This window comes from Oncorhynchus kisutch, linkage group LG8 (assembly GCF_002021735.2).
Source record: "Oncorhynchus kisutch isolate 150728-3 linkage group LG8, Okis_V2, whole genome shotgun sequence".
NCBI classification, from domain to species: domain Eukaryota; kingdom Metazoa; phylum Chordata; class Actinopteri; order Salmoniformes; family Salmonidae; genus Oncorhynchus; species Oncorhynchus kisutch.
The window spans coordinates 67,874,563-67,892,534 of record NC_034181.2 but is presented as its reverse complement, the minus strand read 5'-3'; the positions used below and the strand labels follow the sequence as shown (position 1 = coordinate 67,892,534).

At 44.4% G+C, this 17,972-nt stretch overlaps 1 protein-coding gene across 1 annotated transcript; it reads right to left on the bottom strand.

The window, feature by feature from the left end:
* Nucleotides 1–2,244: 2,244 nt before the first annotated feature.
* Nucleotides 2,245–10,974, bottom strand: LOC109882441 (aspartate aminotransferase, mitochondrial-like). Its single transcript, XM_031831013.1, has 10 exons — nucleotides 10,752–10,974; nucleotides 7,916–8,072; nucleotides 5,992–6,120; nucleotides 5,835–5,894; nucleotides 5,425–5,586; nucleotides 5,138–5,242; nucleotides 4,763–4,913; nucleotides 4,367–4,532; nucleotides 4,014–4,164; nucleotides 2,245–3,862 (listed from the first exon to the last, which is right to left on the bottom strand). Exons 1-10 carry the CDS (start codon nucleotides 10,832–10,834, stop codon nucleotides 3,740–3,742), a joined length of 1,287 nt encoding a protein of 428 aa, XP_031686873.1. The 5' UTR covers nucleotides 10,835–10,974; the 3' UTR covers nucleotides 2,245–3,739.
* Between the last annotated feature and the right edge of the window lie 6,998 nt (nucleotides 10,975–17,972).

Below are 17,972 nucleotides of genomic sequence, written 5' to 3'. Positions count from 1 at the left end.
CCACCTATTCCTTTCCAGGCCATTATCACGAGCCCATCCTCCAATTAATTTGCCACCAACCTCCTGTGTACTGCAGATACATCTTTATAAAACGAGAGTATATCGGAGCCGACGTGAGTAAAACATTTAAACGCGTTAACCCTCGCAAGACTGCAGGCCCAGACGGCATACCCAGCCGCGTCCTCAGAGCATGCGCAGACCAGCTGGCTGGTGTGCTTACGGACATATTCAATCAATCCTTATCCCAGTCTGCTTTTCCCACATGCTTCAAGAGGGCCACCCTTGTTCCTGTTCCCAGGAAAGCTAAGGTAACTGAGCTAAACGACTACCGCCCCGTAGCACTCACTTCCGTCATCATGAAGTGCTTTGAGAGACTAGTCAAGGACCATATCACCTCCACCCTACCTGACACCCTAGACCCACTCCAATTTGCTTACCGCCCCAATAGGTCCACAGACGACGCAATCGCAACCACACTGCACACTGCCCTAACCCATCTGGACAAGAGGAATACCTATGTGAGAATGCTGTTCGTCGACTACAGCTCGGCATTTAACACCATAGTACCCTCCAAACTCGAGACCCTGGGTCTCGACCCCGCGCTGTGCAACTGGGTACTGGACTTCCTGACGGGCTGCCCCCCAGGTGGTGAGGGTAGGTAACAACATCTCCACCTGGCTGATCCTCAACACTGGGGCCCCACAAGGGTGCGTTCTGAGCCCTCTCCTGTACTCCGTTCACCCACGACTGCGTGGCCATGCAAGCCTCCAACTCAATCATCAAGTTTGCGGACGACACTACAGTGGTAGGCTTGATTACCAACAATGACGAGACGTCCTACAGGGAGGAGGTGAGGGCCCTCGGAATGTGGTGTCAGGAAAATAACCTCACAATCAACGTAAACAAAACAAAGGAGATGATTGTGGACTTCAGGAAACAGCAGAGGGAGCACCCCCCTATCCACATCGACGGGACAGTAGTGGAGAGGGTAGTAAGTTTTAAGTTCCTCGGCGTACACATCACAGACAGACTGAATTGGTCCACCCACACAGACAGCGTTGTGAAGAAGGCGCAGTAGCGCCTCTTCAACCTCAGGAGGCTGAAGAGGCTGAAGAAATTCGGCATGTCACCAAAAGCACTCAAACTTCTACAGATGCACAATCGAGAGCATCGGGCTGTATCACCGCCTGGTACGGCAACTGCTCCGCCCACAACCTGTGTTATTGACTTGTTAATTGTTTACTCCATGTGTAACTCTTTGTTGTATGCTCACACTGCTATGCTTTATCTTGGCCAGGTCGCAGTTGCAAATGAGAACTTGTTCTCAACTAGCCTACCTGGTTAAATAAAGGTGAAATAAAAATAAAAAAAATAAAAAAAGGCTCTCCAGAGGGAAGTGAGGTCTGCACAACGCATCACTGGGGGCAAACTACCTGCCCTCCAGGACACCTACACCACCCGATGTCACAGGAAGGCCATGAAGATCATCAAGGACAACAACCACCCGAGCCACTGCCTGTTCACCCCGCTATCATCCAGAAGGCGAGGTCAGTACAGGTGCATCAAAGCAGGGACCGAGAGACTGAAAAACAGCTTCTATCTCAAGGCCATCAGACTGTTAAACAGCCACCACTAACATTGAGTGACTGCTGCCAACACACTGACTCAACTCCAGCCACTTAAATAATGGAAATTGATGGAAAAAATGTATCACTAGCCACTTTAAACAATGCCACTTAAAATGTTTACATACCCTACATTACTCATCTCATATGTATATACTGTACTCGATACCATCTACTGCATCTTGCCTATGCCGTTCTGTACCGTCACTCATTCATATATCTTCATGTACATATTCTTTATCCCTTTACACTTGTGTGTATAAGGTCGTAGTTGTGGAATTGTTAGATTACTCGTTGGTTATTACTGCATTGTCGGAACTAGAAGCACAAGCATTTCGCTACACTCGCATTAACATCTGCTAACCATGTGTATGTGACAAATATCATTTGATTTGATTTATTGTGTCTAATAAAACCAATGATTTACATAGTAAAATCATGTCCTACACTAGTCCAGTGGTTCCCAACCAGGGGTACTCCGGCCAGAGCAAAATTCAGTTGGTGGTACAGTAACTTAAAAAGGTTGGGAATCACTGCCTTAGTCCAACGGTATCAGTTCAGTTTCTTACATTTAGTTTGACAATATTATTTTTTAGAAAGAACTACAAAATAAGCCCAGTTATTTCAATTATAGATATTTATTAATTGTTCAGAGAAAACCTATGCTCCATATTATTTTGCTCTAACCCAAAAATGGTGTCAGAGCAGATTAATCTTCATGAGTAGACCGCAGAAAGGTGATTTTACCTGCACAATCTGTCTTGTTACAATCAGAAAGACACACACAGATAAAATGTTTGAAGGCTGATCATTAGAGCAAAACACTGGTCTATACAACTTATATATATATATATATATATAGCAATATAAGTTCTATAACCTCTTGGTTCTGAAAAGGAGGGGATAGGAGTTGCCCAGTGACCCAAATAACACTTGTGAAATGCCTTTTCTTGTGGAAATACAAGAGCACCATCATAGGACAGTCTATCCTTTCAAAGCTGCAATTTGTAACTTTTTGGACCAAATTCACATAGAAATGTTTAGTTATAGAGCAGTCATTGAAAACAAGTCTAAGAAACAGTAGATCGGTTCTGTGTTCTGCTTACCAAAGTTTCATTTTTGCAACTTACTTTGTTTGGTACACCAGCTGAAAATACAACACTTTTGGTTATTTAAGATACATTTCACAGCGGTTTAGATGGTACAATGATCCTCTACACATGACTTGTTTTGTCAAACTTAAATTAGGTTAACTATTAGAATTTTAGCAACCAGGAAATGGCAGAGCGATTTCTGTATAATGCACCTTTAAAACCTCATAAACCAAGTGCTTGGGGGGGGGGGGTTAGAGGGACATTCAGTAGGCATTTAAGACTGGCTGGCTGACTGCTCACACATCAACACTTAGCAAAAACGCAATAGACCCTGCTCTTCGTGCATAAAGCACAAAACTTGTACAGCAATATAATTATTTATATTGAATATGGGAAGACAAGATAATGCAAGAGAGAGGCTGAGTGAAAGGACAGAATGATCATACATTGTCCATTTCTAAAGCATATTAAAACATCAATTACCGTATCTCATCTAAAAGTAGTGGCAGACAATCTTATAACTAATTGTTATCTGGAAATGGCTGAGTTTTCTGCTACAATACTGGTGTTGAGGAAAAGTTGAACTTTCACATCCTACATAAAATATGCAATGACACAAGAGTTCACAGTTCATACACACAACAGAACCTAAGTGTTGGTAAACTCATCTGTAGCCTGACAGCAATTTGGACCACAGCAGCCAGAGCAGGTTTAAAAGAGAATATTAACCTGTCATTATTAAGCCATTTATTAAGTTAGTTAATATTAAACTTTGACATACAATAAATAAGCGTAGAAGACAGACATCAGACCTTTTGTCAAATGTAGGGCAGATCATTGGACCCTCACTAAACAACCTTTGACATGGTGGCCTCGATGTTGAGGTCAAAGTTGAACAATTTACAGTCTTAAAGAATGTCCAGCTCCTCTGTAAGGGGTGGGTGGAGTGGGCATTATTATTTTGTTAAGGATTGTATCCAGTGCCACCGTACCCCACTGTTTCTCCCAGCATTCTCCTTTTTACTTTGTGACAGCGTGGATTCCATGTGCTAGGTATCCCACGTTACCGGAGGTGACACCTGCCATGGAGATTCTACCATCTTTGGTCATGTATACTGAAAACTCCTTAGTCAGACGCTCAACCTGGGGTAGACACACACAAACACCTGGAGTCAACGCAATTTATCATTATACTAGAACTTAATTCCAACTGATGAATATGACCAACATGAATATAATAAATGTCATAAGGTACAGGTGTGGATATAAAGAGTGGGTGTGGTCGTTTGTGTACCTGTTCAGGCTTGAGGCCTGTGAAGCAGAACATGCCTATTTGGTCGATGACATGCTGCCAGTTGTGAGTGGAGCCCTCACTCTTCAGGTTGGCCGCCAGCTGCTCCCTCATCTTGATGATGCGGTTGGCCATGCCGTGGACCTCCCCCAACCTGTGTAGAGAGAGGTTAATCGGGGGGGGGGGGGGGGGGGGGTTGATGAGGAAACAGAATGGAAGTTGTGTGTAGACAGGAGACCACTCCAAAGAGAACTCCGATACCTTCCTAGGCAGTCAGCTATATTTTAAAATCACAGCATCAGTGAAATGGGCAAACGTGTGTGTGTGTGTGTGTATATATATATATATACACTTACCATATTTTATAAAGGTCTGGTGTGTTGAGAATAGTGGCAGCGATTCTGGCTCCATTCATTGGAGGGTTGGAGTAGATTGGCCGGATCAGAATCTTCAGCTGAGACTCCACCCTCTTAACTTCCTCGGCATCGTTACACACCACAGTGAACCCTCCCACTCGCTCACCTGTCAAAACACATGGGTAAGTTACCATACTGGTGGGAGTTTTTTAAAAACTTTTACCCTTCTACTATGTCAATACCATAGTCCATAGTGTGTGTGTGTGTGTGTGTGTGTGTGTGTGTATAGATATATATATCTATACACACACACACACACACACACACTATGGACTATGGTATTGACATAGTAGAAGGGTAAAAAAAATATATATATATATATATAATGAGACCGACCGTAGAGGCCCATGTTCTTAGCAAACGACTGCGACAGGACAATGTTGTGGCCCTGCTCGATGAAGTGACGAACAGCCCAGGCATCACGATCAATATCTCCACTGGCAAAGCCCTGGTAGGCCATGTCAAAGAACACCAACAGGTCCCTTTTCTAAAGGAACAGCAGAACAGGGGAGGAGTTATTATTAGGACCGTGTGTGTAAATAGTTGTCTGGCACAGTAAAGATGTCAGTCTTCACACAAAACACCTGTAGGCACTGGGAAGTTAAGCTCTTCAGCAGTAGAGTCCCAATAGTGACAGAGACTTTAGCCAGTTAGGGCCTTTACAGAGAAATCACCATTGAGGTATTTCATATCTATGGTGAGCACACTCACCTTCACCAGGTCAGCGATCTCCTTCCACTGCTCAGGCTTGGGGTCCACACCGGTGGGGTTATGGGCACAGGCATGCAGCATGATCACACTCTTCTCTGGCATTTTCTGTATCAGAGGGAAAATAGTGTTACACTAACATTCAAATCAGAGTCATGACGGAAATAGACCCCCACACCTTAACCTTATAAAGTCAACATAACAATATAAAAACAGATCACAAGACGTGGTAATGGTCCTCCATGTCAGTGTGGAATCATACAACCCCCCCTTTCCCATCCCTCTCTCACAGAGATGTCATCGAGCGCCCCGTTGAAGTCGAAGCCGCAGGTGGAGGGGTCGTAGTAGCGGTAGGCTTTCAGCTGCATGCCAGCATCTCTGAAGATGGGTGTGTGGTTCCCCCAGGAGGGCTTGGGCAGGTACACGTCACGGGACGCACTGTGGAAACGAGACTAGAGAAAAATATAAGGAATTAACTGACTGACACCATACACACTCCGCAGTACTACCGGTATGAAGAAATTATTGTTTCATAGAACACAATCATTTGTAATGCATATATATTATAGAGAAGGCACTCGTTTCAGGCATGTATAGGCTGGTGCACTGTTCTAGGGGGCTAAGGGCCCAAATGCAACCGTGGCAGTGTAGGTGCATTCATTCTCTTCCTGTTTAGCTGCTAAAAGAGGTGGGTCTATACCAGGAAGTTGGCTCCGATGCACAGTGAGCCGGTTCCTGAGATGGTCTGGACAGTGATGTTCTGAAGAGAGGAGAGAGATGTTAATTGCATTTCTATCGTTCACTGAACACACCGAGAGCAAATGTGCTTCCAAGCTACCACCCACACATCCACTCACCCTGCCACTCTTGAGGACCTCGCTGTCAGCCCCCAGGGCTAGCAGAGCGCAGGACTTGGTAAAGTCCCCCAGACCACCGATGGCCAGATACTCCTTATCCAACTGCTTGGAAGAAATCAGAGCCTCTGCCTGGAGAGGGTCGGGGATGATGGTAGAGAAATAGTGAGTGGGAGGGGAAGTAGAAAGGTTTTTAATGATGACAATTTCTCAGCATCCACTTCATGACTGATCCAAAGCCCTGCCAAATCAGAGCTAATAGCGTAACACACACAGCTGGGGTTTAGCAGGGCTGTATGAGCGGAGCTCAGAACGACTATGCAGAAATAATGTTGATGTCTAACACATGGGTCTGCTGGAGCCTGCACCTCAAACTTACATACAAAAAGTATGCGCAAACACATCCACACAGTAATAGAGATTCAATATAGGTATACATTATATGAGTTAAGCTCAGGATGATCGTGCAGAAATTAGAGGTCGACCAATTAATCGGAATGGCCGATTAATTAGGGCCGATTTCAAGTTTTCATAACAATCGGAAATCTGTTTTTTTTACACCTTTATTTAACTAGGCAAGTCGGTTAAGAACACATTCTTATTTTCAATGATGGCCTAGGGGCAGAATGACAGATTTTTACCTTGTCAGCTCGGGGATTCAATCTTGCAACCTTACAGTTAACTAGTCCAATGCTCTAACTACCTGCCTTTACATTGCACTCCACGAGGAGCCTGCCTGTTATGCGAATGCAGTAAGAAGCCAAGGTAAGTTACTAGCTAGCATTAAACTTATCTTATAAAAAACAATCAATCAATCATAAATCACCAGTTAAACTAGTAATAGCATCAACCATGTGTAGTTATCTAGCGTGTCCTGCGTTGCATATAATCGATGCAGTGCGCATTCGCAAAAAAGGACAGTCATTGCTCCGTGTACCTAACCATAAACATCAATGCCTTTCTTAAAATCAATACACAAGTATATATTTTTAAACCTGCATATTTAGTTAATATTGCCAGCTAACATGAATTTCTTTTAACTAGGGAAATTGTGTCACTTCTCTTGCAACAGAGTCAGGGTATATGCAGCAGTTTGGGCCGCCTGGCTCGTCGCGAACTGTGTGAAGACTATTACTTCCTAACAAAGACAGCCAACTTTGCCAAATGGGGGATGATTTAACAAAAGCACATTTGCGAAAAAAAGCACTCGTTGCACGACTCTACCTAACCATAAACATCAATGCCTTCCTTAAAATCAATACACAGAAGAATATATTTTTAAACCTGCATATTTAGCTATAAAAAAAAAAAATCCAGGTTAGCAGGCAATATTAACCAGGTGAAATTGTGTCACTTCTCTTGCTTTCATTGCACACAGAGTCAGGGTATATCCAGCAGTTTGGGCCACATGGCTCGTTCGACCATATTAGGACCAAAGGCTTGTATTTCTGTGTGTTATTATGTTATAATTAAGTCTATGATTTGATATTTGATAGAGCAGTCTGACTGAGCGGTGGTAGGCAGCAGCAGACTCATAAGCATTCATTCAAACAGCACTTTAGTGCGTTCTGCCAGCAGCTCTTCGCAATGCTTCAAGCATCAGAAACACAGAAACACAGGCCTGCAACTCCACAAAAGCTTGTATAGTGAGAATCAGCTCAAAACATGAAACCACCTTCTTCATGCTTCTACGTGTTTGTTAACTGATCCGGTTCTTACATAAAAGGGCTAGTAGCCGTGTGACTGGATTAGCCTTTCCCCAATGCTGAGCCCGGGATTACAAAACAATAAGAGCCGGCATAGCTACTCACCTTTCCTCTGAGGAGTGAGCCTCAATATGAATGGCTGGGTGATACTGGGGATAGTTATCTTGTCCCTGTGTGTGTGAAAGCCTGGGTAGTTACACTGGTTGTCATGGTATTCCTACCTTGCGGACACAATCGAGCACAAAGGGTTTGCCGTGGTCGTCCCTGTAGGCCCCCACCCCCAGGTTCATCTTCTTCGGACTGGTGTCCCTCTTGAAGGCCTCTGACACCCCCAGGATGGGGTCAGGGGGGCCCATCTGCACTCCACCCCACCATGAACTGCAACAGATGGGAGGGGGAGAAACAAACAGAAGCAGCTTAATTTATAATTTTGCAGACTTGTGTTCTTATTTGTTTCATAGTGGACAAGTTTATTTTTCTAATCACTCAGTGTAGGCTTATATTTCTCCAAGAAACTGCACTTAAAATAAAAGACTAAAACACAACGGTAAACAGTTCTATACTCTGCTCAAGAAACAGTTGCTCTCATCCAACCAGAGGAGAGTAGCAACAACCACCCACAGTAGACCAACACTCTGGACTATGACCTGGTGAATGCCTGGTCATCCCCCAGTCCCTGCACAGCGAAAAGCCACACACACACACTACAAAATCACCACTACACACAGCTGAAGTCTGTCGAGGTGAAGGGCCCGGGTTGGATGGCATTAGGGGGGAGTCAATAAAAGGGAGGAGATGGACTGCACTAAATACATGAACATCTCTCTCCATCGCCACTACACTACCAGAATGACAGCTCTAAAGGGCAGGGGGAGGGTGGTTGAAACAAAGGCAACGATTGGTTCTTTGAAATTCAGAACACATTCATTCATCATATCTTTGGATCCGGTCATTACAGCCTGGTCTTCCTTTCACACTGACCCCACCAAGCTGATTATCCATACAATACTTCACACTTCCCTTTCCACAGCCACACACACAAAGGTCAGGCACTGCAAACATATGCTCTCACACACAAAATGATTCTCTCCCCTTGTATGGAATGTGTCTTATGAGGAGGAAAGAACAGAAAATTAGCAAGGGCCCAGTTCAGGAACTAATAGAATTACCCACACACACACGACCTTGCCCCTGACCCCATCCACATGACCTCTGAAAGAGGGGCAAGCAGGGCCTCTAATCTTACACATTCCTCTCACTGCTGTACTGGAGGCTATAGGCCTGCTGGGGCTGAACTAGAGATCCATTTAAAACATTGCATGGAAAAAATGTAAGTTCACAGCAAGACTCCCAACAGAGAATCACATGTGTTTTAGACAGCCTACATTTCTATTGGAGCCTTCTGTAATAATGAACTCACTAAAACCGTGTTGTGTCTGATGCTACTCACCAGTGCGCACTGGTACAGTAGTATGTTTTGATATGTCAATGTAGTGGTGAGCCACTATGACGTGAGCAGTGACACTCTGCAGCTCACTGAAATTTAGGTTCAACGGTTGTGTTCAAACACCCTGGAAATCACAGCAATACCTAGAGCCGAATGCTTCGCAAAGGGCAGCAACGCCAAGACCGCAACATGAGAATATAGACAAGAATGATGACATGACACCCACATCGAGTTTTAGGGAACACACTGAACAGTCACCTGTCATAGAGCCTGTTTACATAGCATTATAGAACATCCTTATAGAACACCCATTGTCCAAAATCAAAAAGATTCCAGGTGACTAAAATTGAAAACTCAGCTGGTCAGAAACATTGGGACTGCACATTAAAATCAGATCCTCAATCAGTAAAACTGATAACAAATATGAATACTTGTTATCGGATTCTGACAAATCTGTTATCAGAGTGAGAAAAACCTGGGTATATTATCAGCCTACCCACTGGTGCATAGTGATACTATTATCAGCAGTATGTGCGAACTACATACACACAGAACCAGTACATTTGAACTTGTGAGATGTCGCGCAAACATAAATATGCTTGGTAAACACTTCATAGGCCATGGAGTACAGTGACTGAGTCCTATTTATGCCACTATGACAGCACCAATGAGGGGCCATCCAATGTTGAGTCACAGACTTGAATTTAGCCTGCTAATGGACTAAAATGCACTTGAATACAGAACAATATAATTTTTGAATGAGAATAATGTAACTCGGCGCACAGTCTTCTAACAAAACTCGACAGTGATGCAGAGTGTATTTGGTAATGCTTTTCGAACACAGCCTTTTTTCCAGATATGTGAAGCGGTATCTTATAAGTGATTAACAGAGTTTGCCCTCCAAAAGGAGATAGAAAGGACACCGGTTACTGTCGTCACATCTCAGTAGAAACCGGGACATCCCGTGGCCAATCAACGACCAGGGGCCTGCACACGATAGCCAATGATCACGCTAGAATTAGGGAGTTACGGTATGCGAGGGAGATCAAACCGAGAAAATATGTCGAATCTCAAAAGGCTAAAAGCCACTGCGACCCTAAAATATAAAAAATAATTTAATACATTTTCCTTTCACGGGAATGATCACTATGATATGTTGACAACATACAGATTGTCTGCCACTGAAATCTGAATAATATTTTTACAGAGCCACCAAATAACAGTATCAGTATCCATAGTTGGAAAGTAACCTTGCGAAGTTCGACTGTCAGTGAACTGGTTGAGCCTTGAAGTCTACAAAGTATGACTTGACTAAACCCAAAGATATGAACGGGAAATTTCAGTCACGACAGGCGGCGGATGGATGAATGCGAGTTTCAGTCAGTTAGCAAATGTAATTTAAATATTAGGTAGATAGCTCAACTACGGTGAAAGACGTAAGTGCATGACCGCTTCGGACCCCATTCAGTAAACTTGAAGTTAGGCCACTTGAGTCATTGCGGCATGGCTAGCTAGCTAACGAAGTGCTGCTAGCTATTAATTCAATGGAAAACTACCAAAGTAGCTACGTGTCAGACATGACAGTGCAGATATTGCATGTCTGGTATTACCTGTTACGTGTAGACAAAACTCCCAGGGACGGGGAGAAAGTCCCAATACTGGAGATCACCTTGCCGGACTTCAACAGAGACATGGTTGAGTCGAGGCGCAGAATGGCAGAAAAAGCAAAGAGTGAGCATATGAATCCGAGGGATAACAGGCACACAAGCTTCTTTCTTCTTCGATGAGGTTTAACTGCGGTTGGCGTCGGATAAATGTTGTATTACCGCCACCTACTAGACTGGAGTATAACTCCTTTATCCTTAAAAAATATATATATACACTGCTCAAACAAATAAAGGGAACACTAAAATAACACATCCTAGATCTGAATGAATGAAATATTCTTATTAAATACTTTTTTCTTTACATAGTTGAATGTGCTGACAACAAAATCACACAAAAATTATCAATGGAAATCAAATTTATCAACCCATGGAGGTCTGGATTTGGAGTCACACTCAAAATTAAAGTGGAAAACCACACTACAGGCTGATCCAACTTTGATGTAATGTCCTTAAAACAAGTCAAAATGAGGCTCAGTAGTGTGTGTGGCCTCCACGTGCCTGTATGACCTCCCTACAACGCCTGGGCATGCTCCTGATGAGGTGGCGGATGGTCTCCTGAGGGATCTCCTCCCAGACCTGGACTAAAGCATCCGCCAACTCCTGGACAGTCAGTGGTGCAACGTGGCATTGGTGGATGGGAGCGAGACTTGATGTCCCAGATGTGCTCAATTGGATTCAGGTCTGGCGAACGGGCGGGCCAGTCCATAGCATCAATGAATTCCTCTTGCAGGAACTGCTGACACACTCCAGCCACATGAGGTCTAGCATTGTCTTGCATTAGGAGGAACCCAGGGCCAACTGCACCAGCATATGGTCTCACAAGGGGTCTGAGGATCTCATCTCTGTACCTAATGGCAGTCAGGCTACCTCTGGCGAGCACATGGAGGGCTGTGCGGCCCCCCCAAAGAAATGCCACCCCACACCATGACTGACCCACCGCCAAACCGGTCATGCTGGAGGATGTTGCAGGCAGCAGAACGTTCTCCACGGCATCTCCAGACTCTGTCATGCCTGCCACATGTGCTCAGTGTGAACCTGCTTTCATCTGTGAAGAGCACAGGGCACCAGTGGCAAATTTGCCAATCTTGGTGTTCTCTGGCAAATGCCAAACGTCCTGCACGGTGTTGGGCTGTAAGCACAACCCCCACTTGTGGACGTTGGGCCCTCATACCACCCTCATGGAGTCTGTTTCTGACCTTTTGAGCAGACACATGCACATTTGTGGCCTGCTGGAGGTCATTTTGCAGGGCTCTGGCAGTGCTCCTCCTGCTCCTCCTTGCACAAAGGCGGAGGTAGCGGTCCTGCTGCTGGGTTGTTGCCCTCCTCCGGCCTCCTCCATGTCTCCTGATGTACTGGCCTGTCTCCTGGTAGCGCCTCCATGCTCTGGACACTACGCTGACAGACACAGCAAACCTTCTTGCCACAGCTCGCATTGATGTGCCATCCTGGGTGAGCTGCACTACCTGAGCCACTTGTGTGGGTTGTAGACTCCGTCTCATGCTACCACTAGAGTGAAAGCACCGCCAGCATTCAAAAGTGACAAAAACATCAGCCAGGAAGCATAGGAACTGAGAAGTGGTCTGTGGTCACCACCTGCAGAACCACTCCTTTATTGGGGGTGTCTTGCTAATTGCCTATAATTTACACCTGTTGTCTATTTCATTTGCACAACAGCATGTGAAATCTATTGTCAATCAGTGTTGCTTCCTAAATGGACAGTTTGATTTCACAGAAGTGTGATTGACTTGGAGTTACATTGTGTTGTTTAAGTGTTCCCTTTATTTTTTTGAGCAGTGTATATTCAAAAGTATTCAACAAATACCTTACCATCTAACACTACACTCACAAAAAGTATTAATAAATACCATAGTCCACTATTTAAATATATTTAGTGCGACTTCAGGCCAACAGCCTGAAAGGATGGGACACCGCCACTTAACACACCATGTAATTCTTCCGATGTCATAACTCGCACACCCAAATACGCACACCCTCTCTACAGCTGCTACCACAATCTCTATTTTGTGCAAATTACATTCTATTCCTGCAGTACAGTGGATAACCATTACTATAAAGGGCAAAAATCCAATCTTACTGAAACATATATCACTTGTTGTTTTATCCCTCTGTACTGGTACACATCTACTACTCACACCACTCCTCTCAGGATCCCTCCCCCTTGACCGCTCTACTTCCTCTACTTTCTTCACTGCCTCAGCATATGACAACTTCTGCACTACTCTAACCCTGGAAACCTCAACCTGCCTCTCTCCCATTGGACAATTCTTATCCCCAGCCCCATGGGCACCCCTGCAATTAACACATACCACTACTTTCCCAATTGCTACGCATTCCTTTGTCTCATGCCCTTCTGCACAATTCTCACACCTAGGAACCTCCCTCCTACACACTGCTTCCACATGCCCATGAGCTTGACACCTGTAACAACGTAATGTAGTCGGCACAAAAGCTAGTACAGGATAACTCATATATCCTAACATCACTTGTCGGGCAAAGAATCAACATCAAAACTCAAAAGTACAGACAATGACTCACTCACGCCACGCTGTCTGCGACACACCAAACAATGAGCATCACATACACCGGGAATCTTCCCCTTCAGTTGGTCAGCTTTCACATTTACTGCTACCCCAGAAATCACTACTTTCAATGGCACCCTTTTCACAATTCACATCTCTCGCCCCCATTCGTTTAACACGGAACGCCTGCTCCCTCTGGCCAGCAGAAGACCACATCTGGTTACCCTCACCAATTCCACAGCACCCAACTCTGTTTTCACCTACCCTGAAACATCAAATGGATCAGCCAAAAAGCAAGGGTCCACTTTTTCCAAAAACTTCACTCCTACTGTCACAGACTCATCTTTATCCTGACCATCGGTGCAAGCCTCGGGCTCCGAGAACTTCCCCACACCTACCACCTCCAATACTTCACCCTCATTCACTTCCATTTCTCCTCCTGTCTTCAACTCACTCTGCTTACACTTTCTACCATTCTTCTTTAACAATCTCCCTTTTTTCCTCAATTTTTAACCGACTCAAGCTCACCCTCTTCCTCCCTCTCTCTCTTAGACCTCCTCTGGCTCTTTTTCCCCCTCCATTCCTCCTCCGTATTCCAGGTATAACTCTCCTTATGATAATACTGCACTTCTCCTGACATACATCTTGTTATTGCCTTGTCAAGTCACGCCATTTAACCGGCTGTCACAATCTTCATACAATCAGCATGAACTCCTCAGGATGTAGCGCTCAACAGTGCATCCCACTTGTAAAGCCAGGGGGGAAAGTGCTCAGGTCTTCTTCTTCTATGGTATTTTAGCGGTCCGCCAACAAATGTTAGAGTTGTATGCCGCCACCAAATGGACGGGGGTGAATAAATTCAATCGCCACTGTAGAAGAGTAGTGTGTTTGAAGTGCAGGGAGTACATGGCTTAGCATGTCTCTCGAGGAGGCTAAAAAGAGATTCTGGCTTGAAAAAGTTGTATCTTTTCAGAAGGAGTCAGGTAATTGGTCAAGGGAGGAGGATTGGAGGTAAAGAGAGAGGAGGTTGAAAAGACTGAGGGTGGCGCAGAGGATGGGCTTGAATCTGTTGAAGCTAGCAATAACAAGGGAGAGGGTATGTCGATGAAGATTGGTGTCAAGTTCAAACAGAGTGAGCCGGACGCCACTTTGAGCTCTGGAGGTGAAATGGTAGGAGTAGAAGGTCTTCTGAGAGGCTCGGAGCCTACATTAATGGACATGGTTATGATAAAGATACGTTTTGTCCAGTGGGAGTGATATTTTTGAAGAGGGTGGAACCAGGCCTTTTGGCTGATCTATGGGTGGTTGCAGGTTGGGTAGAAAAGTTGGTGGGTGCTGTTGAGCTGGTGAAGGTAACCCAAAGTTGACTTTTAATGTTTGTTTATGTTTCATCAGAGGGAACAAGCGCTCCGTGCGAGGCAACTTGGGTAAATATATGTTTTTTGCTTTGCTCTTAGGAACAGGGCATAATTGAAAGGAGTGATTTCTGGGGTGGCGTTAAGTGTGGAGGTGGAGCAATTGAGGTCAACTGTGTATGTCAACTGTAGGGGTGTACATGTTGCTGGGGATCAGAAGTGTCCGGTTCGAGAGTGGCAGGTTGAGGTGGCTTGAGTCAGAGTAGTGCAGAAGGTGTCTTATGCTGAGGCAGTGAAGAAAGTAGAGGACGATGGGTCAAGACTGAGGGATTCTGAGAGGATTCCTGTGAATTGTAGATCTGTGACAGCACAGAGGAATAGACCAATGAGCGATACAGTGCCTTTGGAAAGTATTCAGACCTCTTGACTTTTTCCACATTTTGTCACGTTACTTTTTCCATATTTTGTCACGTTGAAATGTACAATTTTGTCACATTTACATAACTATTCAGACCCTTTAATCAGAACCTTGTTGAAGCACCTTTGGCAGCAATTACAGCCTCAAGTATTCTTGGGTATGACACTACAAGCTTGGCACACCTGTATTTGGGGAGTTTCCCCCATTCTTCTATGCAGATCCTCTCAAGCTCTGTCAGGTTGGATGGGGAGCGTTGCTGCACAGCTATATTCAGGTCTCTCCAGAGATGTTCGATCGGGTTCAAGTCCGGGCTTTGGCTGGGCCACTCAAGGACATTCAGAGACTTGTCCCGAAGCAATTCCAGCGTTGTCTTGGCTGTGTGCTTAGGGTCGTTGTCATGTTGGAAGGTGAACCTTAGCCCCAGTCTGAGGTCCTGAGCGCTCTAGAGTAGGTTTTCATCAAGGATCATCAAGGATCTCTCTGTACTTCGTTCATCTTTCCCTTTATCCTGACTCGTCTCTCAGTCCCTGCCACTGTAAAACATGTGTAAAGTGTATGATCGCCAACCCTATGCCCGCATGGCGTTTCTCCAGGCAATGGAGGACGCATGTGGGGACATAGAGGTTGCCTCTGTCCAAGGTTGGATACGCCATGCTAGGAGATACTTCCCTCGATGTTTGGCAGGCCGGAGAAGAGATGAAGCGTAGCTTAGCACTGGTGACTGCCCCCCCCCCCCCCACACACACACAATTGTGTTCTTTACTGTATTCTGAAGAATATACTTATGGTTTTGTTGTATGCTACTGTATACAACAGTAATGTTTGGCCTAATAAATATTTTCTGTTTCTACATTACATTGGTGTTTACAGTGTACTTGTTACCCCTCTCAGCAGATTACTTTCACTGTAGAACATTGTATTGAAATGTAGATATAAGCCTATGAAAGACCAAAGAGCTTTAGATTTAGAACAACAGTGTTTACATGGTATATCCAAAAATGTACTATTATGAAAGCAGTGTTTGCCATTTGATGCAAATGCTTCATTCTGACATGTGTTTATGGCATTTTGAATGCAGTGTTACATTTTGAAGGAGATGTGAGGCATTTATGCATTTTGTGTGTGCAGTTTTGGGAATTGTGTGTAGAGTTTTGAAAAAAAGGAGACAGTTTTGAAAACGTGTGTAAGCAGTTGGAAAAAACTGTAAGCAAACTAGACGGCACCATTGTCTTGTGTTTTATTTAATTTACGGATAGCCAGGGGCATGCTCCAACACAGCATCATTTACAAACTAAACATGTGTGTTTAGTGAGTCCGACCAGATCAGAGGCAGTAGGAATGACCAGGGATGTTCTTTTGATAAGTGTGGGAATTGGACCATTTTCCAGTCCTGCTAAGCATTTGAAATGTAAAGAGTACTTTTGGGTGACAGGGAAAATGTATTGAGTAAAAAGTAAATTATTTCCTTTAGGAATGTAGAGAAGTAAAAGTAAAAGTAGTCAAAAATATAAATAGTGAAGTAAAGTACAGATACCCCCAAAAAACGACTTAAGGAGTACTTTAAAGTATTTGTACTGCTTAGAAGTATGTTGTGGCTGCGTGTATTTGCTCTGGGATGAAAAACACAGTAGTTACAGGAATGGAGGTCTGCTGTAGCAGTTCGTCAGGGGAGAAGCTGATGACAGGACAGGATGGAGAGAGAGAGAAGGAAGAAGAATTGAAGAAGGAGGGACAGAGTGACAGAGAAAGAGAAGGAGGAAATGAGAGGAAGAGAGGAGGAAACAATAAATGAAGAGATGGAGGAGGAGTGACAGAGACAGAGAGAGGGGATAGAAGCAGGAGAAAATGATGAGAGAGCAGTGTTACTGACTGTAATGCTGAATGACATTTGAAAGCCTCCCCTGATTAGGGGTTTCCTTGAGCACCATGTCAGACAGGCTTTCATAAAACCCACAGTGTGTGTGTGTGTGTGTGTGTGTGTGTGTGTGTGTGTGTGTGTGTGTGTGTGTGTGTGTGTGTGTGTGTGTGTACGTGTGTACGTGTGTACGTGTGTACGTGTGTACGTGTGTGTGTACGTGTGTACGTGTGTGTGTACGTGTCTGTGTACGTGAGTATTTGTGTGTGTATGTGTGCAAAGCCAATTGCTTGCAGGGAATGCAGCTGTCAAAAAGGGGAAAGGTAATTATAGGGAACGATAAAAGATCATGTTTTGCCCTCATCCGACACACACACACACCCACACACAGACAAACAGTTCCCCATTGTTCCTCCACACCCAGAGGTGCAGTGTTTCTCATGGAGAGATTCAGTCCAGTTTAATTACACTGTAATGCGTTGCTGTGGAAATACATTACCGCGGAAATAAGAAGTTGTGGCATTGTAATTGGACAGCCATATGTAAGCACACAAACACAGAAGTGGGCCTGGGAGAGTGGGACACTCTTTTGCAGGAAATCTTGTGTGTAACAAAGAGAGTTGATTGAGAGACTGTGGCTATAGTATATACATTTTTATGGGTGTGTTTCTGTCAGTGTATCCTTGCTAGTGGGGTATTTAAACACATACATGTATTTTCACAGAGAAAAGCACAGCCAATGACAAGCATTTACGACTCCAAAGAATAATAGATAAGCAAAGCAACAAAAGAAGACAACATATTACTACTACTGGTACTGACAGCTGTGAAAAATCATGCATCCATGTGTGTGTGTGTGTGTGTGTGTGTGTGTGTGTGTGTGTGTGTGTGTGTGTGTGTGTGTGTGTGTGTGTGTGTGTGTGTGTGTGTGTGTGTGTGTGTGCGTGTTAGTATCTTTGACTCTCTTCGTCTCACTCATTTTCAGAAATGGAGATT